General features: G+C 41.3%; 5 protein-coding genes and 5 pseudogenes across 8 annotated transcripts in view; 9 read left to right on the top strand and 1 right to left on the bottom strand.

Moving 5' to 3' along the window:
- The window catches only part of zmp:0000001267 (b(0,+)-type amino acid transporter 1), a 62,566-nt gene extending 42,470 nt beyond the window's left edge, over positions 1-20,096 (top strand). The window contains exons 2-6 of the mRNA XM_087833281.1: positions 13,990-14,123; positions 18,774-18,903; positions 18,995-19,119; positions 19,231-19,318; positions 19,395-20,096. Coding sequence (XP_087689407.1) covers positions 13,990-14,123; positions 18,774-18,903; positions 18,995-19,119; positions 19,231-19,318; positions 19,395-19,625 — 708 coding nt within the window. The 3' untranslated portion in view covers positions 19,626-20,096. The remainder of the gene's footprint in view (positions 1-13,989; positions 14,124-18,773; positions 18,904-18,994; positions 19,120-19,230; positions 19,319-19,394) is intronic.
- Positions 117-923, top strand: LOC148097154 (b(0,+)-type amino acid transporter 1 pseudogene; annotated as a pseudogene).
- On the top strand, positions 2,092-3,209 carry LOC148097153 (b(0,+)-type amino acid transporter 1-like). Its single transcript, XM_087833166.1, has 2 exons — positions 2,092-2,790; positions 3,156-3,209. The coding sequence occupies exons 1-2, from the start codon at positions 2,092-2,094 to the stop codon at positions 3,165-3,167; spliced, it is 711 nt and encodes a 236-aa protein (XP_087689292.1). The 3' UTR covers positions 3,168-3,209.
- Positions 3,202-3,965, top strand: LOC148097152 (b(0,+)-type amino acid transporter 1 pseudogene; annotated as a pseudogene).
- On the top strand, positions 5,092-6,208 carry LOC148097151 (b(0,+)-type amino acid transporter 1-like; annotated as a pseudogene). Its single transcript, XR_015716978.1, has 2 exons — positions 5,092-5,839; positions 6,182-6,208. The product of XR_015716978.1 is annotated as a b(0,+)-type amino acid transporter 1-like (transcript).
- On the top strand, positions 5,821-6,980 carry LOC148097150 (b(0,+)-type amino acid transporter 1 pseudogene; annotated as a pseudogene). Its single transcript, XR_015716966.1, has 2 exons — positions 5,821-5,839; positions 6,182-6,980. The product of XR_015716966.1 is annotated as a b(0,+)-type amino acid transporter 1 pseudogene (transcript).
- On the top strand, positions 8,559-9,737 carry LOC148097149 (b(0,+)-type amino acid transporter 1-like). The gene is made up of 2 exons (XM_087833168.1): positions 8,559-9,314; positions 9,675-9,737. Exons 1-2 carry the CDS (start codon positions 8,616-8,618, stop codon positions 9,684-9,686), a joined length of 711 nt encoding a protein of 236 aa, XP_087689294.1. The 5' UTR covers positions 8,559-8,615; the 3' UTR covers positions 9,687-9,737.
- LOC148097148 (b(0,+)-type amino acid transporter 1 pseudogene) lies at positions 9,721-11,009 on the top strand (annotated as a pseudogene).
- Positions 10,391-12,774, top strand: LOC148097147 (b(0,+)-type amino acid transporter 1-like). 2 transcript variants are annotated; one of them, XM_087833165.1, is made up of 3 exons: positions 10,391-10,443; positions 11,631-12,351; positions 12,712-12,774. In XM_087833165.1, exons 2-3 carry the CDS (start codon positions 11,653-11,655, stop codon positions 12,721-12,723), a joined length of 711 nt encoding a protein of 236 aa, XP_087689291.1. In that variant the 5' UTR covers positions 10,391-10,443; positions 11,631-11,652; the 3' UTR covers positions 12,724-12,774. The 2 variants fall into 2 exon arrangements, with proteins under 2 accessions (XP_087689291.1, XP_087689290.1); XM_087833164.1 differs by lacking the exon at positions 10,391-10,443 and having other exon boundaries at positions 11,225-12,351.
- Positions 20,097-20,365: 269 nt separating the features above from the next.
- Positions 20,366-25,388, bottom strand: adprs (ADP-ribosylserine hydrolase). Its single transcript, XM_087833163.1, has 6 exons — positions 25,030-25,388; positions 23,234-23,330; positions 22,423-22,630; positions 22,145-22,332; positions 21,720-21,820; positions 20,366-21,052 (listed from the first exon to the last, which is right to left on the bottom strand). Exons 1-6 carry the CDS (start codon positions 25,217-25,219, stop codon positions 20,673-20,675), a joined length of 1,164 nt encoding a protein of 387 aa, XP_087689289.1. The 5' UTR covers positions 25,220-25,388; the 3' UTR covers positions 20,366-20,672.
- Between the last annotated feature and the right edge of the window lie 1,616 nt (positions 25,389-27,004).

The raw sequence follows: 27,004 nt of genomic DNA, 5'->3' as shown, positions 1-27,004 counted from the left end.
AAGAGTTAATATTTAGTTGAAGGCAAAACAAGGACATATTACACCACGTGATTTCTTTTGAAAGTTTTATCTACGCAGTTTGTAGCGTCTGAATTCTTTGTGATCTTTCTCAGTCTGCTCTGTAGACGTGTCGTTTTGTGCTCCCTGCTCTCTCTCACCATGGCGGACCAAACCCCAAAAAATGAAGGCCTGCAACTGAAGAGGCAGATTGGATTGATTAGTGGTGTCGCAATAGTTTCTGGAACCATGATTGGTTCCGGTATCTTCATGTCCCCACAGTATGTCCTGGTGTATGTGGGAAGTCCTGGGGCCAGCATGTTAATCTGGGTTTTTTCAGGTGTTGTGGCTTTGTTTGCAGCTCTCTCCTACACTGAGCTTGGGACCATTATTCCTGAATCCGGTGGGGAATTTACTTACATCCTGAGGATCTATGGTTCATTCCCAGCCTTCTTTGCAGCAATCACTTTCATCCTGCTTGTGAAACCTTCCAGCATTGCAGCAAAAGCAATGACCATTGCACATTACGTCATGGCTCCCTTTTACCCAGGCTGCCCACCTCCTCAGCTGGCTGTGAAATGCTTTGCAGCTTTTAGTATTCTGGTAGTTGCCATTACCAACATCCTGAATGTCCGATATGCTCTGAGAGTGCAGGTGATCTTCTTAGTGGCCAAAGTGTTTTCACTCACTTTCATTGTAATTGGAGGGGTAGTGAAAGTTTTACAGGGCAGCACTGTGATCGAGGAAAATTTTAACATTGAGAATGCTTTTCAAGGAACTCAGTTTTCTTTGAACACTCTGGGAAAGGCTTTCCTTCAAGGTCTCTGGTCTTACGGTGGCTGGAGCACCTTAAACTATGTGACTGAGGAGCTGAACAAACCAGAGGTGAGGCTGAAAGGGTCAGAAATGACCTGAAATAGTAGCATTTATTCATGCTCAATTTTTAAATACAGCTTAAAACCTGTCAAGAATGATTTGATGCTTTACTGTAAAAGATGCCTATATGCTGCTATATTTTCTTCCTAAACTCTGAATTTGTATTTCAGGTAATTTATTGACTTTGTCCTAACACAGGATGTCTATAACACTCTGTAAATCAGTGCAGTTAGCTTGTTAATGTTTGACGCCGTGCAGCCCCACGCACACGGCGGTAACAGAGATTTGCTGTGTTAATGCAGTTATGGCATTAATGTAATTTTAACGAGATTAACGCTGACAGCACTAATAATAATATGACTGTTTAAATAGGAATTTAATATTTTTAAAGACTTGGTAAATTCTTTAAAAATACCTCAACTTATGACAAACTTAATTTATCCTTATCTTAAATGGTTAAAACTTCACTGTGATTTTCCTTATTGTTCATGCCAGTTCATAATAATTCACCCATTTCCACTGACTGCATTTTGCAACTTGGTGCTTGGTGTTCTTTTCTATTATATTAGACTCGAGTCCTATTTAATCAAAAGTAGAGTTCAACTTTGGAGAGTATTTTTAGCTAAATGGTTTAGCAAAGTATTAAAGAAAGTAAATATTCAACTTAGTTTTATGTTATTCTGTTGGACTGCTTAAACTGGTACAAGGGAGAACCAGGTCAAGTCATGTCCTTCCTCTGCTAACATTGTTATGCAGATACTCTGTTCATTTCTTCACACAGATGAGTCTAATCTTTTACTGAAAGTACAGTTTTGTTTTTTTTTATTTTCATGTAGGTCACGTAGATCCAGACACAAGTAAACATAATATGAACAAACACCAGAGAAAGAATTGAGGACACCAGAAGAATCCACTTGGCTTGGAGGGACATTTCCAGTAGACTGGAAATATTCAAAATAGTCTCTATTTTGAATTTTTCATTTCTCCAACTGTGTTTTATAGAGCAGAACCTAAAATAAATCACTGTTAACGTGAAACCTAAGAAAAAACCAACTCTGGACAAGCAGACATTCTTAAAATCTGGTTAAAAGTAGCCTCATTTTAATTTCATAGCAGTTTAATTTTGTGCACTCCTCCTATTGGGCAACAGGCAGCGTTTTGTAACTGCACATGTCTGTTCTTGTCCGCTGCTTCTAAGAAGACAAAAGCTTTCTGACCATGGGACATGACACACATGGACTCAATCTGCAGAGGGAAGTGGGGCTCATAGGAGCAGTTTCCTTCATTGGTGGAACCATGATTGGATCTGGGATCTTCATTTCTCCCCAGTACGTCCTTTCCACTATTGGGAGCCCAGGGGCCAGCTTCATTATATGGTCCTGCTGTGGACTGATAGCCATGCTGGGGGGTCTGTGCTATGCTGAGCTGGGCACTATCATACCAGAGTCTGGAGCCGAGTATATTTACATACTGCGGACTGCAGGGAAAGTGGTGGCCTTCATGTTCGTCTTCAGCTCCATCATGGTCATGTGGCCGGCTAGTGGCACAGGAATCGCTCTCAGCTTTGCTGAATATGCTGTGGCCCCCTTTTACAGCGGCTGCACTCCTCCACAGCTGGCAGTGAAGTTCGTGGCTGCCGGATCAATCTTGGTGCTGGCTATAATCAACTGTCTGAACGTCCGCTTGGCCACAGGCATCCAGGTGGTCACCATGGCAGTGAAGGTGGTGGCCCTGGTGGTGATCATCCTGGGAGGCATTGTGATGCTTTTCCAGGGCCGCACTGAGAACTTTGAGGACTCCTTTGAGGGAACCAATGTCGGGGTCAGCTCCATTGGCATTGCTTTCTATCAGGGCTTGTGGTCGTATGATGGCTGGAACACTTTAAATTGTTTAACTGAGGAGGTGAAACATCCAGAAGTAAGAATTTCAATATTTACTATTAGTAGTTTATAGAAAGTCAAAATAAAGATGAAGCATGCCAACACTGTGCGACTCCACTCATGATTGTGCATTTTTTTTTATCTTCTTACTGATTTACATGAGTAGGCCAGGACAAACTGTAGTAACCTCAGAACTGATATTGGTTTTGGATATAATAATCCAAACCATAACCAACTGGTGGCTCATTGGTACAGTGGTTAGCACTTTTTCAACACAGTTAGACAACTGAAGAGTTAATATTTAGTTGAAGGCAAAACAAGGACATATTACACCACGTGATTTCTTTTGAAAGTTTTATCTACGCAGTTTGTAGCGTCTGAATTCTTTGTGATCTTTTTCAGTCTGCTCTGTAGACGTGTCGTTTTGTGCTCCCTGCTCTCTCTCACCATGGCGGACCAAACCCCAAAAAATGAAGGCCTGCAACTGAAGAGGCAGATTGGATTAATTGGTGGTGTCGCAATAGTTTCTGGAACCATGATTGGTTCCGGTATCTTCATGTCCCCACAGTATGTCCTGGTGTATGTGGGAAGTACTGGGGCCAGCATGTTAATCTGGGTTTTTTCAGGTGTTGTGGCTTTGTTTGCAGCTCTCTCCTACACTGAGCTTGGGACCATTATTCCTGAATCCGGTGGGGAATTTACTTACATCCTGAGGATCTATGGTTCATTCCCAGCCTTCTTTGCAGCAATCACTTTCATCCTGCTTGTGAAACCTTCCAGCATTGCAGCAAAAGCAATGACCATTGCACATTACGTCATGGCTCCCTTTTACCCAGGCTGCCCACCTCCTCAGCTGGCTGTGAAATGCTTTGCAGCTTTTAGTATTCTGGTAGTTGCCATTACCAACATCCTGAATGTCCGATATGCTCTGAGAGTGCAGGTGATCTTCTTAGTGGCCAAAGTGTTTTCACTCACTTTCATTGTAATTGGAGGGCTAGTGAAAGTCATACAGAGCAGCACTGTGATCGAGGAAAATTTTAACATTGAGAATGCTTTTCAAGGAACTCAGTTTTCTTTGAACACTCTGGGAAAGGCTTTCCTTCAAGGTCTCTGGTCTTACGGTGGCTGGAGCACCTTAAACTATGTGACTGAGGAGCTGAACAAACCAGAGGTGAGGCTGAAAGGGTCAGAAATGACCTGAAATAGTAGTATTTATTCATGCTCAATTTTTAAATACAGCTTAAAACCTGTCAAGAATGATTTGATGCTTCACTGTAAAAGATGCCTATATGCTGCTATATTTTCTTCCTAAACTCTGAATTTGTATTTCAGGTAATTTATTGACTTTGTCCTAACACAGGATGTCTATAACACTCTGTAAATCAGTGCAGTTAGCTTGTTAATGTTTGACGCCGTGCAGCCCCACGCACACGGCGGTAACAGAGATTTGCTGTGTTAATGCAGTTATGGCATTAACGTAATTTTAACGAGATTAACGCTGACAGCACTAATAATAATATGACTGTTTAAATAGGAATTTAATATTTTTAAAGACTTGGTAAATTCTTTAAAATACCTCAACTTATGACAAACTTAATTTATCCTTATCTTAAATGGTTAAAACTTCACTGTGATTTTCCTTATTGTTCATGCCAGTTCATAATAATTCACCCATTTCCACTGACTGCATTTTGCAACTTGGTGCTTGGTGTTCTTTTCTATTATATTAGACTCGAGTCCTATTTAATTAAAAGTAGAGTTCAACTTTGGAGAGCATTTTTAACTAAATGGTTTAGCAAAGTATTAAAGAAAGTAAATATTCAACTTAGTTTTATGTTATTCTGTTGGACTGCTTAAACTGGTACAAGGGAGAACCAGGTCAAGTCATGTCCTTCCTCTGATAACCTTGTTATGCAGATACTCTGTTCATTTCTTCACACAGATGAGGCCCTGTCTAATCTTTTACTGAAAGTACAGTTTTGTTTTGTTTTATTTTCATGTAGGTCACGTAGATCCAGACACAAGTAAACATAATATGAACAAACACCAAAGAAAGAATTGAGGACACCAGAAGAATCCACTTGGCTTGGAGGGACATTTCCAGTAGACTGGAAATATTCAAAATAGTCTCTATTTTGAATTTTTCATTTCTCCAACTGTGTTTTATAGAGCAGAACCTAAAATAAATCACTGTTAACGTGAAACCTAAGAAAAAAACCAACTCTGGACAAGCAGACATTCTTAAAATCTGCTTAAAAGTAGCCTCATTTTAATTTCATAGCAGTTTAATTTTGTGCACTCCTCCTATTGGGCAACAGGCAGCGTTTTGTAACTGCACATGTCTGTTTTTCTCTGCTGCTTCAGAGAAGACAAAAGCTTTCTGACCATGGGACATGACACACATGGACTCAATCTGCAGAGGGAAGTGGGGCTCATAGGAGCAGTTTCCTTCATTGGTGGAACCATGATTGGATCTGGGATCTTCATTTCTCCCCAGTACGTCCTTTCCACTATTGGGAGCCCAGGGGCCAGCTTCATTATATGGTCCTGCTGTGGACTGATAGCCATGCTGGGGGGTCTGTGCTATGCTGAGCTGGGCACTATCATACCAGAGTCTGGAGCCGAGTATATTTACATACTGCGGACTGCAGGGAAAGTGGTGGCCTTCATGTTCGTCTTCAGCTCCATCATGGTCATGTGGCCGGCTAGTGGCACAGGAATCGCTCTCAGCTTTGCTGAATATGCTGTGGCCCCCCTTTTACAGCGGCTGCACTCCTCCACAGCTGGCAGTGAAGTTCGTGGCTGCCGGATCAATCTTGGTGCTGGCTATAATCAACTGTCTGAGCGTTCGCTTGGCCACAGGCATCCAGGTGGTCACCATGGCAGTGAAGGTGGTGGCCCTGGTGGTGATCATCCTGGGAGGCATTGTGATGCTTTTCCAGGGCCGCACTGAGAACTTTGAGGACTCCTTTGAGGGAACCAATGTCGGGGTCAGCTCCATTGGCATTGCTTTCTATCAGGGCTCGTGGTCGTATGATGGCTGGAACACTTTAAATTGTTTAACTGAGGAGGTGAAACATCCAGAAGTAAGAATTTCAATATTTACTATTAGTAGTTTATAGAAAGTCAAAATAAAGATGAAGCATGCCAACACTGTGCGACTCCACTCATGATTGTGCATTTTTTATCTTCTTACTGATTTACATGAGTAGGCCAGGACAAACTGTATTAACCTGAGAACTGATATTGGTAACCATAACCAACTGGTGGCTCATTGGTACAGTGGTTAGCACTTTTTCCACAGTTAGACAACTGAAGAGTTAATATTTAATTGAAGGCAAAGCAAGTACATATTACACCACGTGATTTCTTTTGAAAGCTTTTTCTACGCCGTTTGTGGGGTCTGAATTCTTTGTGATCTTTCTCAGTCTGCTCTGTAGACGTGTCGTTTTGTGCTCCCTGCTCTCTCTCACCATGGCGGACCAAACCCCAAAAAATGAAGGCCTGCAACTGAAGAGGCAGATTGGATTGATTGGTGGTGTCGCAATAGTTTCTGGAACCATGATTGGTTCCGGTATCTTCATGTCCCCACAGTATATCCTGGCGTATGTGGGAAGTCCTGGGGCCAGCATGTTAATCTGGGTTTTTTCAGGTGTTGTGTCTTTGCTTGTAGCTCTCTCCTACACTGAGCTTGGGACCATTATTCCTGAATCCGGTGGGGAATTTACTTACATCCTGAGGATCTATGGTTCATTCCCAGCCTTCTTTGCAGCAATCACTTTCATCCTGCTTATAAAACCTTTCAGCATTGCAGCAACGGCAATGGGCATTGCACAGTATGCCATGGCTCCCTTTTACCCAGGCTGCCCACCTCCTCAGCTGGCTGTGAAATGCTTTGCAGCTTTTAGTATTCTGGTAGTTGCCATTACCAACATCCTGAATGTCCGATATGCTCTGAGAGTGCAGGTGATCTTATTGGTGGCCAAAGTGTTTTCACTCACTTTCATTGTAATTGGAGGGCTAGTGAAAGTCATACAGAGCAGCACTGTGATCGAGGAAAATTTTAATGTTGAGAATGCTTTTCAAGGCACCGAGTATTCTGTGGGCACTCTGGGAATGGCTTTCTATCAAGGCCTCTGGTCTTACGATGGCTGGTACAACTTGAACTATGTGACTGAGGAGCTGAACGAACCAGAGGTGAGGCTGAAAGGGTCAGAAATGACCTGAAATAGTAGCATTTATTCATGCTCAATTTTTAAAATACAGCTTAAAACCTGTCAAGAATGATTTGATGCTTTAGTGCAAAAGATGCATATATGCTGCTATATTTTCTTCCTAAACTCTGAATTTGTATTTCAGGTAATTTATTGACTTTGTCCTAACACAGGATGTCTATAACACTCTGTAAATCAGTGATCAAAGTGTCTGAGGTGTTGTGTGGGGTTAATAAATGTACACGAGAGTACAATATGTTTGCATTGCTATCATTTCAGTCCTGACTCCAATGAGGTGGGACTCCTAGATCTCAAAGACTGTATATAAGATAAGAGATAAGATAAAACTTTATTAATCCCTCAGGTGGGTTCCTCTGGGAAATTCGGGTTGTTTTTTTTGTTTGTTTTTTTAAGATAAGATAAACGATAAAAGATATAAAGATGTTTGGTGAATATAATATATGAGGATCAAGTATCAGAATATATTTTGACAACAAGAAGCATTTTGACCAACATTTTTCTGTATCTCCAGCTTTTCCAGAACATATACTTTGTTTTTAGTTGCAGTTCCTTAAAGCATTTTATATAATAATATTACTGTTTAAATAGGAATTTAATATTTTTAAAGAATTTCTCAACTTATGACAAACTTAATTTATCCTTATCTTAAATGATTGAAACTTCAGTGTGATCGTCCCTTTTTGTTCACGCCAGTTCATAATAATGAACCCATTTCCACTGACTGCTTTTCGCAGCTTGGTGTTCTTTTCTATTATATCATACTGGAGTCCAATTTAATTAAAAGAAGAGTATGGGCAGAACTTTGTGCCATCAGAAACTGAACCTGAATTGTAACTTGAATAAATGCTTTTTAAAACTGAATTTGAATCAGTCTACTTTGAAATTCAATGTACAGTTTTGAAAATGATCGTCACTAAATTGAAATTGAATTTTATATTTTGAAAATGAATTCATTTACTTTGAAACTGTATTTTATCCTTTAAAAGTGTAGCTCTCGAATATTTTCAGTTTCACTTCTATCATTCAAATTCAGTTCCAAAATTCATTTTTTTGGGACTTACATCCATACAACTAAATGGTTTAGCAAAGTATTAAAGAAAGTAAATATTCAACTTAGTTTTATGTTATTCTGTTGGACTGCTTAAACTGGTACAAGAGAGAACCAAGTCAAGTCATGTCCTTCCTCTGATAACCTTGTTATGCAGATACTCTGTTCATTTCTTTGGTTGTTGGTCATTTGCCCCTAAAACCTAAAACTTTTTTCATTTGATGCGTAACACTATAAAAGACTTAATATCAAACTTAACTCTAGTTATGAGTTAAATTTTACTCTATATGGTAGTAGAAATTTTACTCCATGAGAGTTTAGTTTTAACTCCTATAAAGAGTTGAAAAATCATCTCCCGGAAAAGAGTTACTCTGCACTAGAGTTCATTCGATGGTCACGCATGTACACTCAAATGTAGTTAATCTGAACTCCCAGAGAGTTTATTTCAAAGACCAGAATTTGCAGTATACTTTCGTAGCTTTATAATTAAGTGTGCTCCGCCTCTTATGTAACAGACAACGCTTTACAGCTTCAGGTGTTCTTGTCCGCTGCTTCTAAGAAGACAAAAACTTTCTGAACATGGGAGGTGATACACATGGACTCAATCTGCAGAGGGAAGTGGGGCTCATAGGAGCAGTTTCCTTCATTGGTGGAACCATGATTGGATCTGGGATCTTCATTTCTCCCCAGTACGTCCTTTCCACTATTGGGAGCCCAGGGGCCAGCTTCATTATATGGTCCTGCTGTGGACTGATAGCCATGCTGGGGGGTCTGTGCTATGCTGAACTGGGCACTATCATACCAGAGTCTGGAGCCGAGTACATTTACATACTGCGGACTGCAGGGAAAGTGGTGGCCTTCATGTTCGTCTTCAGCTCCATCATGGTCATGAGGCCGGCTAGTGGCACAGGAATCGCTCTCAGCTTTGCTGAATATGCTGTGGCCCCGTTTTACAGCGGCTGCACTCCTCCACAGCTGGCAGTGAAGTTCGTGGCTGCCGGATCAATCTTGGTGCTGGCTATAATCAACTGTCTGAGCGTTCGCTTGGCCACAGGCATCCAGGTGGTCACCATGGCAGTGAAGGTGGTGGCCCTGGTGGTGATCATCCTGGGAGGCATTGTGATGCTTTTCCAGGGCCGCACTGAGAACTTTGAGGACTCCTTTAAGGGAACCAATGTCGGGGTCAGCTCCATTGGCATTGCTTTCTATCAGGGCTCGTGGTCGTATGATGCCTGGAACACTTTAAATTATTTAACTGAGGAGGTGAAACATCCAGAAGTAAGAATTTCAATATTTACTATTAGTAGTTTATAGAAAGTCAAAATAAAGATGAAGCAGGCCAACACTGTGCGACTCCACTCATGATTGTGCATTTTTTATCTTCTTACTGATTTACATGAGTAGGCCAGGACAAACTGTAGTAACCTGAGAACTGATATTGGTTTAGGATGTAATAATCCAAACCATAACCAACTGGTGGCTCATTGGTACAGTGGTTAGCACTTTTTCCACAGTTAGACAACTGAAGAGTTAATATTTAATTGAAGGCAAATCAAGTACATATTACACCACGTGATTTCTTTTGAAAGCTTTTTCTTCGCAGTTTGTAGCGTCTGAATTCTTTGTGATCTTTTTCAGTCTGCTCTGTAGACGTGTCGTTTTGTGCTCCCTGCTCTCTCTCACCATGGCGGACCAAACCCCAAAAAACGAAGGCCTGCAACTGAAGAGGCAGATTGGATTGATTGGTGGTGTCGCAATAGTTTCTGGAACCATGATTGGTTCCGGTATCTTCATGTCCCCACAGCATGTCCTGGCGTATGTGGGAAGTACTGGGGCCAGCATGTTAATCTGGGTTTTTTCAGGTGTTGTGGCTTTGTTTGCAGCTCTCTCCTACACTGAGCTTGGGACCATTATTCCTGAATCCGGTGGGGAATTTACTTACATCCTGAGGATCTATGGTTCATTCCCAGCCTTCTTTGCAGCAATCACTTTCATCCTGCTTGTGAAACCTTCCAGCATTGCAGCAAAAGCAATGACCATTGCACATTACGTCATGGCTCCCTTTTACCCAGGCTGCCCACCTCCTCAGCTGGCTGTGAAATGCTTTGCAGCTTTTAGTATTCTGGTAGTTGCCATTACCAACATCCTGAATGTCCGATATGCTCTGAGAGTGCAGGTGATCTTCTTAGTGGCCAAAGTGTTTTCACTCACTTTCATTGTAATTGGAGGGCTAGTGAAAGTTTTACAGGGCAGCACTGTAATCGAGGAAAATTTTAACATTGAGAATGCTTTTCAAGGAACTCAGTTTTCTTTGAACACTCTGGGAAAGGCTTTCCTTCAAGGTCTCTGGTCTTACGGTGGCTGGAGCACCTTAAACTATGTGACTGAGGAGCTGAACAAACCAGAGGTGAGGCTGAAAGCGTCAGAAATGACCTGAAATAGTAGCATTTATTCATGCTCAATTTTTAAATACAGCTTAAAACCTGTCAAGAATGATTTGATGCTTCACTGTAAAAGATGCCTATATGCTGCTATATTTTCTTCCTAAACTCTGAATTTGTATTTCAGGTAATTTATTGACTTTGTCCTAACACAGGATGTCTATAACACTCTGTAAATCAGTGCAGTTAGCTTGTTAATGTTTGACGCCGTGCAGCCCCACGCACACGGCGGTAACAGAGATTTGCTGTGTTAATGCAGTTATGGCATTAACGTAATTTTAACGAGATTAACGCTGACAGCACTAATAATAATATGACTGTTTAAATAGGAATTTAATATTTTTAAAGACTTGGTAAATTCTTTAAAATACCTCAACTTATGACAAACTTAATTTATCCTTATCTTAAATGGTTAAAACTTCACTGTGATTTTCCTTATTGTTCATGCCAGTTCATAATAATTCACCCATTTCCACTGACTGCATTTTGCAACTTGGTGCTTGGTGTTCTTTTCTATTATATTAGACTCGAGTCCCATTTAATTAAAAGTAGAGTTCAACTTTGGAGAGCATTTTTAACTAAATGGTTTAGCAAAGTATTAAAGAAAGTAAATATTCAACTTAGTTTTATGTTATTCTGTTGGACTGCTTAAACTGGTACAAGGGAGAACCAGGTCAAGTCATGTCCTTCCTCTGATAACCTTGTTATGCAGATACTCTGTTCATTTCTTCACACAGATGAGTCTAATCTTTTACTGAAAGTACAGTTTTGTTTTGTTTTATTTTCATGTAGGTCACGTAGATTCAGACACAAGTAAACATAATATGAACAAACACCAGAGAAAGAAGTGAGGACACCAGAAGAATCCACTTGGCTTGGAAGGACATTTCCAGTAGACTGGAAATATTCAAAATAGTCTCTATTTTGAATTTTTCATTTCTCCAACTGTGTTTTATAGAGCAGAACCTAAAATAAATCACTGTTAACGTGAAACCTAAGAAAAAAACCAACTCTGGACAAGCAGACATTCTTAAAATCTGCTTAAAAGTAGCCTCATTTTAATTTCATAGCAGTTTAATTTTGTGCACTCCTCCTATTGGGCAACAGGCAGCGTTTTGTAACTGCACATGTCTGTTGTTCTCTGCTGCTTCAGAGAAGACAAAAGCTTTCTGACCATGGGACATGACACACATGGACTCAATCTGCAGAGGGAAGTGGGGCTCATAGGAGCAGTTTCCTTCATTGGTGGAACCATGATTGGATCTGGGATCTTCATTTCTCCCCAGTACGTCCTTTCCACTATTGGGAGCCCAGGGGCCAGCTTCATTATATGGTCCTGCTGTGGACTGATAGCCATGCTGGGGGGTCTGTGCTATGCTGAGCTGGGCACTATCATACCAGAGTCTGGAGCCGAGTATATTTACATACTGCGGACTGCAGGGAAAGTGGTGGCCTTCATGTTCGTCTTCAGCTCCATCATGGTCATGTGGCCAGCTAGTGGCACAGGAATCGCTCTCAGCTTTGCTGAATATGCTGTAGCCCCGTTTTACAGCGACTGCACTCCTCCACAGCTGGCAGTGAAGTTCGTGGCTGCCGGATCAATCTTGGTGCTGGCTATAATCAACTGTCTGAGCGTTCGCTTGGCCACAGGCATCCAGGTGGTCACCATGGCAGTGAAGGTGGTGGCCCTGGTGGTGATCATCCTGGGAGGCATTGTGATGCTTTTCCAGGGCCGCACTGAGAACTTTGAGGACTCCTTTGAGGGAACCAATGTCGGGGTCAGCTCCATTGGCATTGCTTTCTATCAGGGCTTGTGGTCGTATGATGGCTGGAACACTTTAAATTGTTTAACTGAGGAGGTGAAACATCCAGAAGTAAGAATTTCAATATTTACTATTAGTAGTTTATAGAAAGTCAAAATAAAGATGAAGCATGCCAACACTGTGTGACTCCACTCATGATTGTGCATTTTTTATCTTCTTACTGATTTACATGAGTAGGCCAGGACAAACTGTAGTAACCTGAGAACTGATATTGGTTTAGGATGTAATAATCCAAACCATAACCAACTGGTGGCTCATTGGTACAGTGGTTAGCACTTTTTCCACAGTTAGACAACTGAAGAGTTAATATTTAATTGAAGGCAAAACAAGTACATATTGCACCACGTGATTTCTTTTGAAAGCTTTTTCTTCGCAGTTTGTAGCGTCTGAATTCTTTGTGATCTTTCTCAGTCTGCTCTGTAGACGTGTCGTTTTGTGCTCCCTGCTCTCTCTCACCATGGCGGACCAAACCCCAAAAAATGAAGGCCTGCAACTGAAGAGGCAGATTGGATTGATTGGTGGTGTTGCAATAGTTTCTGGAACCATGATTGGTTCCGGTATCTTCATGTCCCCACAGTATGTCCTGGCGTATGTGGGAAGTACTGGGGCCAGCATGTTAATCTGGTTTTTTTTCAGGTGTTGTGGCTTTGCTTGCAGCTCTCTCCTACACTGAGCTTGGGACCATTATTCCTGAATCTGGAGGGGAATTTACTTACATCCTGAGGATCTATGGTTCATTCCCAGCCTTCTTTGCGGCAATCACTTTCATCCTGCTTGTGAAACCTTTCGGCATTACAGCAACGGCAATGACCATTGCACAGTATGCCATGGCTCCCTTTTACCCAGGCTGCCCACTTCCTCAGCTGGCTGTGAAATGCTTTGCAGCCTTTAGTATTCTGGTAGTTGCCATTACCAACATCCTGAATGTCCGATATGCTCTGAGAGTGCAGGTGATCTTCTTAGTGGCCAAAGTGTTTTTACTCACTTTCATTGTAATTGGAGGGCTAGTGAAAGTTTTACAGGGCAGCACTGTGATCGAGGAAAATTTTAACATTGAGAATGCTTTTCAAGGAACTCAGTTTTCTTTGAACACTCTGGGAAAGGCTTTCCTTCAAGGTCTCTGGTCTTACGGTGGCTGGAGCAACTTGAATAATGTGACTGAGGAGCTGAACAGACCAGAGGTGAGGCTGAAACGGTCAGAAGTTGTCTGAATACGTAGTATTTATGTGCACTATATTTTTTTAAATACAGCTTATAATCTTTGATAAAGATTCTGTCGGGAAATATGATTGTTTTCTTGCTGCTATTCTGAGAAAAATGACCACTTACCTTTCCCCCCCTAAACTCTGAATTTGTGTTTCAGGTAATTCATTGACTTTGTACCAACACATACCCCTACAATGCTTAAATCAGTGTTTAAAGTGTCTGAGGTGACTAAAGAGGTACACGAGTTGGCATTGTTAGGATTGTTGTAATTGCAGTTCCAGCTTGTCCTGACTGCATGAAACTTGGTGCTTGGTGTTGCTTGGGGAGCTTTTCCCCCCACGGTTTGGCAAAATATTAAAAAAGTAAATATTCAATGAGGCTTTGTTTTATCATGAGAGACTGCTTTGTTAATATGTGTAATCAAGGCTTAGCCAAACATTACAACCATGTCATGTCATGTCTTTTTTTCTTTTTCTTGTACAGGTGAATCTTCCTCGGGCGGTGCTGATAGCCATTTCTCTTGTGACTACTTTGTACCTGCTGGTGAATGTGAGCTATCTGGCAGTAATGACGCCTAAAGAGCTCATGTCCTCAAGCGCGGTAGCAGTTACCTGGGGGTAAGACAACACCTGTTCTCAACCTGATAAGATCTTTTATTTTATTACTTCTCCCATAGAACAGGAAGCAAACCTGAAGAAATCTTCTTCTCTGTACAATCATTTGATATGTGCATTAAAATTACTGATGGTCAAACAAATGGGGCTTTTGTAAGTTGAAAATACAGATTGTATTTAAAGATGGATGTTGCAATCCTGTCTCCATTTTGAATCCTCTGTATTAGCATTTTAGCTCCCTGCCATGTTGATACCTGGATGATTGATTAAATCATCCAGCGTGATTAATAGGTGATTAATAGGTAATTTAAATCTACCCACTGTGCAAGTAATTATGAAACTTATCTTACACAGTTGATGTGATTTCTCACAAGACTCATCAATCCACTGTAAGGAAAATTACTTAAGAGTCACCTCCAAACACTTCAAACATAGAAGGAATGGCAGCAAAGAGCATCACTACAGTTAGGTGCTCACTTCTGGTGTCACACAAATACCAAGAGATATTGGACCCCTTCTCTTCACCGTCTCTATGTTCCTCCTTGGTCAGATCATCCGCCACCATGGTCTCTGCTTCCATTCCTATGCTGATGATACACAACTTTATCTCTGTACTAAACCCTCTACCCTGCTCCCCCACGATCACTTCTCAATAGTGGTGTGCAGATCGATATTGAAATATCGATTCTTCCGATACCAGTAATTTATGTTCTAGAATCGATTCTCATATTAAAATATCGATATTTTAGTACTTTGGGGTAAATTTGTAGTTTTTCATTAACAGGAACACAGTGGAAAGAAACTATATCATTTGGCTCGTCTAAATTGGAAGAAACTACTTCCTCTTACGCCTTTCATAGTCATATGCGAAATACAGCTGTATAAATGTGTTGCAGCCCCTGGCCAGTGTTGCCAACTCCTCAGTAAGGAAAATCGCTATTGGCTATGCTAAAAGTCTCTAGAAGTCGCTAAACGACGTCATCGCCTAATTTGCATAATTGGTCATGCAAATATCATTGTAACCCACGTTGTAGGAGAGAAAAAAAGAAGAGACATAAAGTGAGTTAAAAAAAAACGTCCTAAATGCATTTAGAATTTATTTAGAATTACAAATTATATATATATTTTTTTGCGATTATTGTTTTTTTATGTCACAATTCCAACCTTATTCCTTTATCTGAGCTTGGACCTGCAAAAGTGACCTGAAATAGGCACTCTGGTGGAGTTACTTTGTGTGTGTGTGTGTGTGTCTGTTTAAGTAGTTTTAAACCTTGTGATCCACAAAACAACATAACAGTAAAAGAAGAACTGATTGCATTACAGTCAGTGCGGGAGCAGAGGCTTCACTCATATGCGATTCATTTGCTGTTTGGAAGCATAGGTGGGAACATCTCCTGCCCTGATAGCAGCTGGGGTAGGACTATCCTCTGCCCGTGAGCGCTTTGGCACGGGCGAGGTGCCCACAGCAGCACCCGCTGCTTTTTGAGAAGAGCGATATGCGCTTTCACGTCAAAAAGTTGTTATAAATAAGTCTCCAATAACACCAGAAAAGGTCACCAGATTTGTCACTAGTCGCTTTTTAGAAAGAAATTTGCTAAGGGGCTCTGAAAACTCGCTAAATATAGTGACAAAGTCACTAACAGTGTTGGGAAGGTTACTTTTAAAATGTATTCCATTACAGATTACAGAATACATGCCCCAAAATGTATTCTGTAATGTATTCCGTTACGTTACTCAATGAGAGTAACGTATTCTGAATACTTTGGATTACTTAATATATTATCATGCTGTTTACAACTACGTGAATGTACTATTGCTGTGATTTATTACTGTTACTGAAGGTCCGCGGCTCCGAACCGTAGTAAAGGGACCTCTGGCTCATACTGTGGGTTCTGTTTCGGGCTCATAGCCGAAAAATAGCTTTACGTTGTTGTGTGGGTCAACTTTGCTTGTGAGAGACAGAGAGAGGCGTTGAAAGGCTGCTCCAACTGAACTTATTGTTTTTGGAGGAAAACACGAACACGGTGTACAGTCGAGTCTTAATAGCTTACTTACAACTGGGCTCGTCAGGCACTCTTCTTGGCTGCAGTGGTTATTATTATATTTACATGCTTCCAGCTCCCGTTTTTGCTCGATGACAGCTCGTACTTTTCCTTTTTCTCCCTCCCTCGCTCACAGACACATACCAGGTATGACAGTCCATTCTCCCTGCAGCACGGACTACACTGCCTATGATGCTACATTCTTTAGAGCTATACCAGTAGCATTCTGCCTATTAGCTTAGCAGAACAACAACAAAAAGGCGCTCTCTCACCCAGGAAACAGCAGAGAGAGAGCGTCACCCTGTAACCATGGCAACCGTAACGCTGCCGCCTGGAACAACAGAACATAGCTGTCAAACAAAACCCAAACAGTCCTGACCCGTGACAATAAGAAACAGGGAAGTACCGCCGTGTAATCCATTTATTTCAACAAAGTAACTGTATTCTAAATACCACCCTTTTAAACGGTAACTGTAACGGAATACAGTTACTCATATTTTGTATTTTAAATACGTAAAGGCGGTACATGTATTCTGTTACTCCCCAACACTGGTCACTAAGTTGGCAACACTGCACCTGGCATGCGCACTCACAACAATGGCTGAGCGTAAACGAAGTCGTGTGTACACAGTGTTGGGAAGGTTACTTTTAAAATGTATTCCATTACAGAATACATACCCCAAAATGTATTCTGTAACGTATTCCGTTACGTTACTCAATGAAAGTAACGTATTCTGAATACTTTGGATTACTTAATATATTATCATGCTGTTTACAACTACATGAATGTACTATTGCTGTGATTTATTACTGTTACTGAAGGTCCGCGGCTCCGAACCGTAGTAAAGGGACCTCTGGCTAATACGGTGGGTTCTGTGTCGGGCTCGTAGCCGAAAACTAGCTTTACTTTGTTGTCTGGGTCAACTTTGCTTGTGAGAGACAGAGAGAGGCATTGAACGGCTGCTCCAACGGAACTTATTGTTTTTGGAGGAAAACACGAACACGGTGTACAGCCGAGTCTTAATAGCTTACTTACAACTGGGCTCGTCAGGCACTCTTCTTGGCTGCAGTGGTTATTATTATATTTACATGCTTCCAGCTCCCGTTTTTGCTCGATGACAGCTCGTACTTTTCCTTTTTCTCCCTCCCTCGCTCACAGACACATAACATGTATGGCGGTCCATTCTCCCTGCAGCACGGACTACACTGCCTATGATGCTACATTCTTTAGAGCTATACCTGTAGCATTCTGCCTATTAGCTTACTCCCCAACACTGTGTGTACACATATTTTACCTCCACAAACAGCCAAGACGCGGTTTGCGATAAATGTGGCAAGACAGTGAGGTGCTGTGGCTACACCACCTCTTCAAACACCTCAGTGTAAATCATATCACAGAATATGATGAGCTTATGTTGAGGCGAACTGAAGAGGAGGAGAAGGACAGGTGCTGCTAGGGCGAGACAGACGTCTCTCACGGAGTCCTTTAGTGCTGCAGGCAGGCAACATGCTCAAATAGCGCACAACGTCAGGTTTTTGATTACAGGACATAAGAACAAGTAGTCTGATGTCCTGTAATCATTGTGAAGCTATATTATTATATTATTATTATAATTACATAATGCAATTTATATATTGTATTATTAAATACAATGAAACATTAAGTTTTTGTACAGAGTATCGGTATCGGATCAGTATCGCCGATACCACCCTGGATTTTACTTGGTATCGAATCGGAAAGGAAATCAGTGGTATCGCACATCACTACTTCTCAACTGTCTGCATGAAATCAAAATATGGATGTCAATTAACCTACTCAAGCTCAACAGTGGTTGAGGCCCCCAAAGCCCTACTCCAGAAGACTGGCCATCTACTTATTGATATAGACCAGGGGTAGGCAACTCCAGGCCTCGCGTGCCAGTCTCCTGCAGGTTTTAGATGTGTCCTTGATCCAGCACAATGGCTATATTACCTCCTAAACATGTCTTGAAGTTCTCCAGAGGCCTGGTAATCAACTAATCATTTGATTCAGGTGTGCTGACCCAGGGTGAGCTCTAAAACCTGCAGGACACAGGCACGCGAGGCCTGGAGTTGCCTACCCCTGATATAGATGGTTTCCTCATCTGGCCTTCCTTCAACATTTGCAATCTGGGTGTCATTTTGGAACTCTCTCCCATATGAACTTCTCAACAACCCGTCACTGGAGTCCTTCAAGAAACTTCTCAAAATTCACCTCTTCAATAAAACCTTCAATCTCTAAGCTTTTTTTATTTATTCTGTTTTGTAAAGCGTCCTTGGGTTTCTTGAAAGGCGCTTTACAAGTCTAATGTATTATCATTATTATTATTATTATTGTTATATAGGCAGAAGGGGCCTCAGAACAGATGTTTGTAGTGTTGAACCTGGTCACACCAGCAAAGGCCCCATTCAACACCTTTCAAGACAAATATTACATTGAGGTGACATCACATCCTGTCCAAAAGGTTTATTCCTAAATAGGTCCACAGAAAATGTTTTTGATTTAATTTGTTAAATTACTGAAATGTATCTAGAAAAGGGTTGATTGATATGCACTATAAGATGTTTTGTAATAGAAATGGTTTTCCTGCAGGAATAAGGTGTTGGGCAGCTGGGGCTGGGTCATGTCTGTGGCCGCAGCCTTGTCAGCTTTCGGTTCTCTAAACGGGACGTTCTTCAGCGGCGGCCGTGTGTGCTTTGTTGCTGCCCGAGAAGGACACATGGTAACAGTCTCTCTGTCTTATAAGAACGCACACACCTGTTTAAAATAAAGTTACGTGCAGATTTTCACACAGACCTGTGCTGGTTTTGCAGCCAGATATTCTGTCCATGGCCCACGTCCACAGACTGACTCCATCTCCGGCGCTGATCTTCACCACAATAATCGCTCTGGTGGTGCTGATTCCTGGAGACTTTCAGAGTATCGTCAACTACTTCAGGTGAAGGCTGACTCTGTTTCTGCCCCATTTCTACTTTGTTTGGTTTGTTTTTTTTTAGCACACATTGCTTTTTTTGTTTGCCTTTAATTTCTCTTCCTCTGCCGTTTTCAGTTTTAGCGCCTGGTTTTTCTACGCCATTGTCCTGTCTGGGCTCATCTATCTCAAAATCAAGAAGAAGGACCTCCCAAGGTCGTACAAGGTTAGTGTCATTATTGTTTTCACATTACATGACAATAACATCTTGTCCTCACGCCTGGTTATTCCTCTCCCCACAGGTTCCCATTGTAATTCCTATACTGGTCCTCATTGCAGCGATATTCCTCGTGCTGGCACCCATCATAGACAATCCTCAGATTGAGTACCTCTACGTGGCTTCATTTATCTTAAGTGGCATTGTAGTCTACATACCCTTCATCCATTACAAGCTCTGCCCAAGAGTGCTGGACAAGTTAACAGTGTTCTTGCAGCTCTTCTTGGAGGTCGCCCCTGCAGACAAAAACCTGTAATTTCCACTGAACACACATGGATAGCATCTTCGATAACATGCAGATAACTGAAAGCTACTAATAAAATAAGCCTTTTTCCATGAATTATCTTTACATGTTAAATTGCATCTGATAATGCAGTGTTGCTGTTTTATTTAAAGGTGCATTTAAAGTGTTTTACTTGCATTTTTAAATTGATGTTATTGTAAATTCACAACTTTCATTTAAGCTCATTGTAAAAGATCATTTGCAAGATGTTTAAGTTAAGTTTAAGGGACACAAATCCATATTTGTCATTGAAAAACATTGATTATCTTTTTTTAATACAATAAACACTAAAACACGCTATAATTCTGCATTGCAGGGGACCTTACAGCTCTGCCATTTACTGCATGTCAGTCATACCTTGCTGTCACTTTATAATCAACAAACAAATAAAGTATTTCAAATATATCAGCAAACTTAGTGCTCCTGACATTTCCTGATTTCTTGCAATATTCAGATTCTGTTTGTATTCGTCTGTACTCGCTATAAGTTTGCGTGAATAAGCATCACAAAAGCATCTGAATGGAGCAGATCTTCATGAAGTAGATGTGCTTTTTGGGTCTGAGAACACTCGTACAGATGTGTGAATTAAAAAGAAAATAAAAAGTTTATTAAATATTTTTCACCAAATTGCTAAAACAAGACATGGTCAATTTATAGTGCAACTTTCACGAGACAGGACATAAATCAGGGGAAAGCAAGGAAAAGAGAGCGTGTATGAATATGCTGTTTATTCATATTTAGACCACTTTTGGATTGGCGTTCAGAGAAGTTTGGCAGTTTGTGTAAAAGCCACATTCTCAAAATTAAGACTGGAAATTTTCTTCAGCTCTAATTTTCAGATACTTAATAAATTTCATGTTGACAGTTTGGAAAAATCACTTTCTTCCTCAAAGCTTAAATTATTTAATACCATGAAGATCCCCCCCAAAAAAAGCTTTTCCAAACAAAACAAAATTTAAAGTCTTTTTTACACGTTCTTTATGTGTGTGAAAGTCTTTTAATGACAATGTGACTGATCCATCACTCTACTCCAGTTTTCTTCTCTGTGCCATTAGCAGCAGTTGACCTGTTTTCGCCACTCTGCTCGCCTGTCTCGCCTTTGCCCCCCAGTGGCGACTGGTGGTACAGCTTGTAAAGCCTCTCTGCATACTGGTCTGCATCCTCCACCCCCTCACAGCACCTTATCCAGGACTGAGGGATGGTCTCGATGCCGTAGTGGGCCCCCGCGATGGCCCCAGCCATGCAGGCTATGGTATCAGTGTCCCCTCCCAGCGCCAGGCTGTACGCTATCGTCCTCTCCACGCCGCCGTAGCTCTCTGGGAGGCATTCCCGGGGTTGCAGGCAGTGGAGCACACAGAAGATTGCAGTGGGGACGGAGTGAAGAGCTGCAATGCCATTACCTGGTAAAAGTCACAAAGACAGGGGCGTGTTTTTGTGGTGGCAGTCAAGAGAAACAGGAAATGTCATGTAAAGAAAGGAAGTGGATCAGGGCCTTATTGCACATGTGGCTTGCTCCCTAACCCCCATTAATACTTCCTCATATACTAAAAGATAAATAAGATGGGGAAATTTACTTAGAATAAATCAGGAGAAATATATCTAAAATGTAAAAAAATATAGTAATGGTGTTTTTTTTTATCATGTTCTTTGTCTTTATAGTGTTTATTTGATGACGGCTTATTCAACCAAGTTGGTAATAACCCCTCTGTATTAAATTTTGCTCCCCCTCTGATATTCAGCTCCCAACGGCAGTGTCTCACTGTGGGCGTGGCAGATGGCAGTAATAGTCAGAGTGGTGGTTTTGAATGACTGATTCTGTAACAAGGGCACGGTGGTATGAACAAAACTTGGCAGGCTTCATGAATCTAAATGTAATTCTGCATGTACACTTCCTAAAAAACCCAGATCCAGATTGACTCTTAAAGTCACCTCTAATTTTAGATCAAACCCAAAATCTGTCAATAAACCATTCTTATGGAATTCTTTAAATAAACATTTCCGTAATCCTGAAAACAAACAAACCCGATCACATACCCCTCCTCATCAGCGATAAATAATCACACTGACCCAGTTCAGAGATGACTTCCTCTATGCTAACTTTGCTCCTGTCCATCAGGTCTCTGATTCGGTGGAGACGTTCACAGAATGGCTTCTCTGCTTCTTTTAAACTGCAAAAGCATACATTAAAAATATATACATCTCGCACAGCATGAAAAGGGATGTTTCAACCTTTAAAAACACATTTTGAAAGACATAAATCCCTCCTAAGGTTGTTTTTTCTGACTCAGAATTAGCCTTTTGATGTGAAAGTTTAATTTAAAAAGTAATTGAGTGTGAGTTACCTTGTATGACAAAAACTTGTAAGATAAATGTCTATTATGCTTCAGGGAATAAAACCTCAAATAAAAAACACAAGTTACAGAAAAACTACAATGTTTTCCTTTGGAGGAAAAACCCTGTTCGCTTTCGCTGCCTCTGACCAGTCTACTCACATTCTTGCATCATTGCGTGCAGTCTCATCACCTTCCACTTCCTCCATCTCTTTAATTAGCCTGCTGATGAACTGGTGAGGCAAGTCCAGTGCCCCCTGCAGAGAGAGGTGCACAGCTAACGCTTGCAGCACCGCCCCATTATAACCCAGAGAGCAGGAGTGCGTCAGCATGGCGCCCAGGTGGGCAAACTGCAGAGAAAAAGAGCAAATTTAAAGATGTTGTTTCTATCCGATCCATATAGAGAGAGAAAACTCAACATTCAAAAGACCCCTGCTCACCCTTTTAACATCAGACAAGTCCGGAAAGGCCAGGGCGAAGGGAGCTGCTCTCATGGCCCCTCCATTTCCAAAGGAGCCCCGACCGTTAAACTGGTCCCTCGCTGGCTGATACACATCATTTAACTGAGGGGATGAGAGCTTCTTCAACACCTGGATCACTCCAGCACCATAACCACGATGCGGGGATGCACTGTACTCCTTTGCAAACCTAAAAATGGTGAGTCACCAAGGTAGGAACCATCATAAGCTTACCCGAAGAGCCTTTGGATCCATATTTAACTCCTTAAATCCTTTTCCTTATTTTCTATCATATATACACACTGCTCCAAATGTGGAGCCTCACATTAAACGTCTGCAAAATTTCCAAAAATTAATTTGTTGCAATACAAATAACGCCTGTGAGACAATTTTTCTACTCTTGGCTGTGTACACAGAAGACCCACCCTTCTGCTGTTTAAACCTTTTGTTTACAACAGGGGTAGGGAACTCCAGGCCTCGAGAGCCGGTGTCCTGCAGGTTTTAGAAGCATCCTTGATCCAACGCAGCTGATTCAAATGGCCAAATTACCTCCTCGACATGTCTTGAAGTTCTCCAGAGGCCTGGTAATCAACTAATCATTTGATTCAGGGTGAGATCTAAAACCTGCAGGATACCAGGTGTCGAGGCCTGGAGTTGCCTACCCCTGGTTTACAAGGAACAACCAATCAGAGGAAAGTTGGCTTAATGTAGGAGAAAGAAGGAAGGAAGGAAGAAGATGATGGTGAAGTGATTTTAGGCTTATTTTAGATAAAGATGATGATGATTCCTCTACCTGCGAGCCATGTCGTGCTCATCAAAGCCAGTCCTGGTGAGTAGAGACTGAGCCACACAGCGTGCCATGGCTGTGTCATCACTGTATTCAAGGATACCTAAAACACAAAAACATAAATACACACATTTGAACAAATAATAACAGTAATTCAGCACTGGAAATAAACAGCTAACACCAATTTAATCATCCTGAAATTGTAATCTAGTGGACTGGCTGGAATCCTTAGCCAACAAAGACACCAATATAATTTGCGGATAATAAAATGAACATATCTACAGATGGTGATTGTTTACACAGGAAAAAATTAATAGTTTAATTTACTTTCCCCTGTTACTCATATAAGATTTAAATGAACTATAACCGAGCATATTTATAGAAATACAGTGTGGATGTATTTTTGCTACTTTCTCAAAGAATCCTGACTACAACAAAGAGAAATTGAGGGGAATACCTTAATGCAAAACATGGTCTCATCTCACTTCCTTCCCTAAAGAGACAATCAACAGCCTAAACAGGAATCACAAGGCTCAGTCAGTGGGGCTTTACACAGCATTTGTTCTGAGATCTGATAACATGAGCAGAGACGTCGATGGACTCAGCGCTCTACGCTGAGCCCGTTAATCAAGTAGTAAAGTTTTTTGTGCCTGTAAACAGACGATGAGAAAAAGTAATAGCCCCAGTTTCTGCAGGATAAATAATCCAGTGGACATCATGATCCTGATTATCTAATATTACTGGATCATAATTATAGATTCATTAATGTGTATATCACTTGTTGCTGGAAATATAGATTACTTAATTACTCAAAGTCATGTCTGCCAACATTTAGGCCTTTTTCTGAAGGGAGCTGGGGTATTTAAAGTGTTCTTTTCCAATCTAACCGCAGCATATTCATCTGAATGTTACATGGTATAACATTGAAGTTATTTTAAGTAACTATTTAGCCGGCACAATTTACACCCTGTAATTTTTTTAATTATTATTTTTGTAGTTTGTTTGTTCCCAGCTCATCCCAGCCAGTCCCGATCTGATTTTTGTGAAAATTGTTATAATTCAGCTATGCATTATTGGTTTCAGAAGCTTGAGGAATATCTCAAAGTCTCATTCTTCACCTTATCTTCACAGTAATGACAGATGAAATGGTGAAGCAGCAGATAGGATAGCAAGCTAATTCATTTGACAGTTAACCACCTATCTGTCTGCACAAAGATTAGGTTCCATGTCTAAACCTTAACCCAGCCTTAACCCTGCACTCTATTTAACAGCCACTGGAGTGGCTGGAGTTTCCAAAAGACTTCTTATTCTATAGAAGGTTGCGGGAAATGGCTCTTGCTTCTGGTGGTACCTTATGCATATTTTACAGTATTGGGTATGCGAGTTTCCATACAGATTTCTACATGGACAGCTTCCCCAAACATGCCCTCATGCAGTCCTCCAAAATTCCAACTGCACATTGGTAAACACAGATGACCTATTTATCAGTTGAATGCTCATTGGTTGACAAGTCAGCCAGAATAGGTTGTATTTATTTTATGAACCATAATCATACACGAAACATGGTAAAACAATGTAAGAGGAAATGTGTCTTATAGAGCAACTTTCATTTCAGGGGGCTAGTGCCTCCCCATCCCCCCCTTGGAGAGACCCCTGCCGGTTTCAGACGTGATCTTTTTTATTCCTTTCTTTCTTTCTTTAGTAATTTCAAACCATTTTGATCCCTTTAAGCTGCTCTGCATGTCAGCTTTGCTTCACGGTGCAGTGGGCTTGTTATGAAACCACCTCCTCCTCTCACTGACCTGTTCCTTTAGTTTCGTCGTCCAGGCTGCTGAGGTGCTGCAGCACACTCTCCATGGGAACCTCCTCCGCCCCTTCAAACTCTCCTCCGATACAGTCTCCTAGCACACCCGCGACCAGCGCTCCCCTGAAGCGGGACAAAGACGCTGGACCTCCCGCGGCTGCCGCCGCTCTCACCGCCGTGACTGCCATTCATCCGACGGGGAAAATGACTTCAGCCTGCTCGTTTCTCCGCTGACCCTACTCCCAGACAGCTGGTGAGCGGATCCAAAGCAATCCACAACAACAACAACAAACGTCGACCTGAAGCTCTCTCTGCACGGCTTCCGGAAAACGTTCAGATCACCGTTTGACCCCCGGTGAAAGTTCGCACATAGAAGTGCAGCCAAGCAGAGAAAACCTCCATTAAACGACAGCATTGAGTCTGATCTAGTTCACATATTTCTATGCAACGTATACCGAAACTGCTGTAATAAATGCGCATGAACTTTATACAGTATTTTTCTTAATCGGAATCACATTTATTGACCAAGCATGTGCTCACAAAGAATTGGTCCGTGTCTTTTTGCTCGCAATTTACTTCACAGAAGAGACACCTGACACTACCGACAACAGCAACATGAGCCAGACATTAACAATAGTAGAACTGGCCTTTTAAAAATACAGAAATTATCAACAGTGAAAATCATAATCAAATCAAAATTTTAAATAAAACTTCTAGATACTTATTGGGGCTCACCAGGACATAAAAGCTAGATCTAATTATTAAAATGCTTTGAAAGTTTACAGGCTTTGCCATGAGTTATAGCTACAAAAACAACATTGTCCCTGCTCACTTTTCTTTTTCATTTAATTTATTACAGTTATTTAATTTATTAGTTTTCCTGATAAATACCACTTTAAAAATGCATTTGTATAATAAGATTGCATCAGTATGCTCAGGCAGCATACTGAACAGCACAGGAGCACCACTGATAATTGTCTAATCACCTTTTCTCTTCACCTTCTTCACCTCAGACTCAAAGTACAGGTCAGACTTGTGCCACCTACAGAGATTTCTAGACAGCTCTGCTGTTGTTGGCTGTATCACTGATGGAGGTTAAAATCTAGAAGTACACATAGACAAATCAATTAGGAAGGTTCTGGTTTAGTTCTGAGAGTGGTACCTGAGGTGGTAGAGGTGTCTGAGCGGAGGATGCTGAAGAATCTCCTCAGCATCACGAACAATTCACTCTAGCCCACGGGTCATTGGTCCTCGTATTACACACAGCAAAAGGCTCATTGCCCCAAGCAACAGGACTGAGTACTGCATGAGATATTTTCTACTTGTGGCTATTAGACTGTACAACTCCACATCCAAACTTTAAAATATCATACTCACAACAATCTCAGCTGTTCTTTACCAGATGGAAGGACCGTTATTATTTTTACTGCAGTAAATATATATATTTTCATATATATTTTGCGCAAACACACTAATACTTACGGTAGGGTCGTACATTTAAATTGCTCGCCCCTGTCGGACAGGAGATGCGACCTCTGAAAGGATGAACTGCAGAGGGCAACTTTAAGGAGAAAACTGTTATAGTAAGGTGTGCACCTCCAGATAAGCCTCGGTGCTCCTTTGGGGACTGACTGTCCAAGTCTGTGGAGAATTATCTGAGTGATTTCACGCCATCCCTCCACAAATATCTCCTTATTTCGGTGTTTTGATGATAATGAAATCTCTTATTGGTGTAAAACTGGGTTGACAGCTGGAAATTGAAGGCCGTGGCACATCATTCACATCATGTTTATGTAATCCTGGGAGTGATTCTCCATTAATAATAGGTGACCAATCAAAACAGCTCTGCGCTGATTTGCACTGTAAGGATCAGGTTCTTTCATTTGTCACCCACCTGACAGTATACCGACACATGCACATAAATATCCACTGTGTTACCAAACTGGGGGAAAGGAATATGGAGGATGCGCAGG

Source organism: Neolamprologus brichardi, chromosome 19 (genome assembly GCF_056152115.1).
Source record: "Neolamprologus brichardi isolate AB-2024 chromosome 19, ASM5615211v1, whole genome shotgun sequence".
NCBI lineage: Eukaryota > Metazoa > Chordata > Actinopteri > Cichliformes > Cichlidae > Neolamprologus > Neolamprologus brichardi.
Note: the sequence above shows the minus strand (reverse complement) of the source record. Positions and strands in the feature narration are given on the sequence as shown.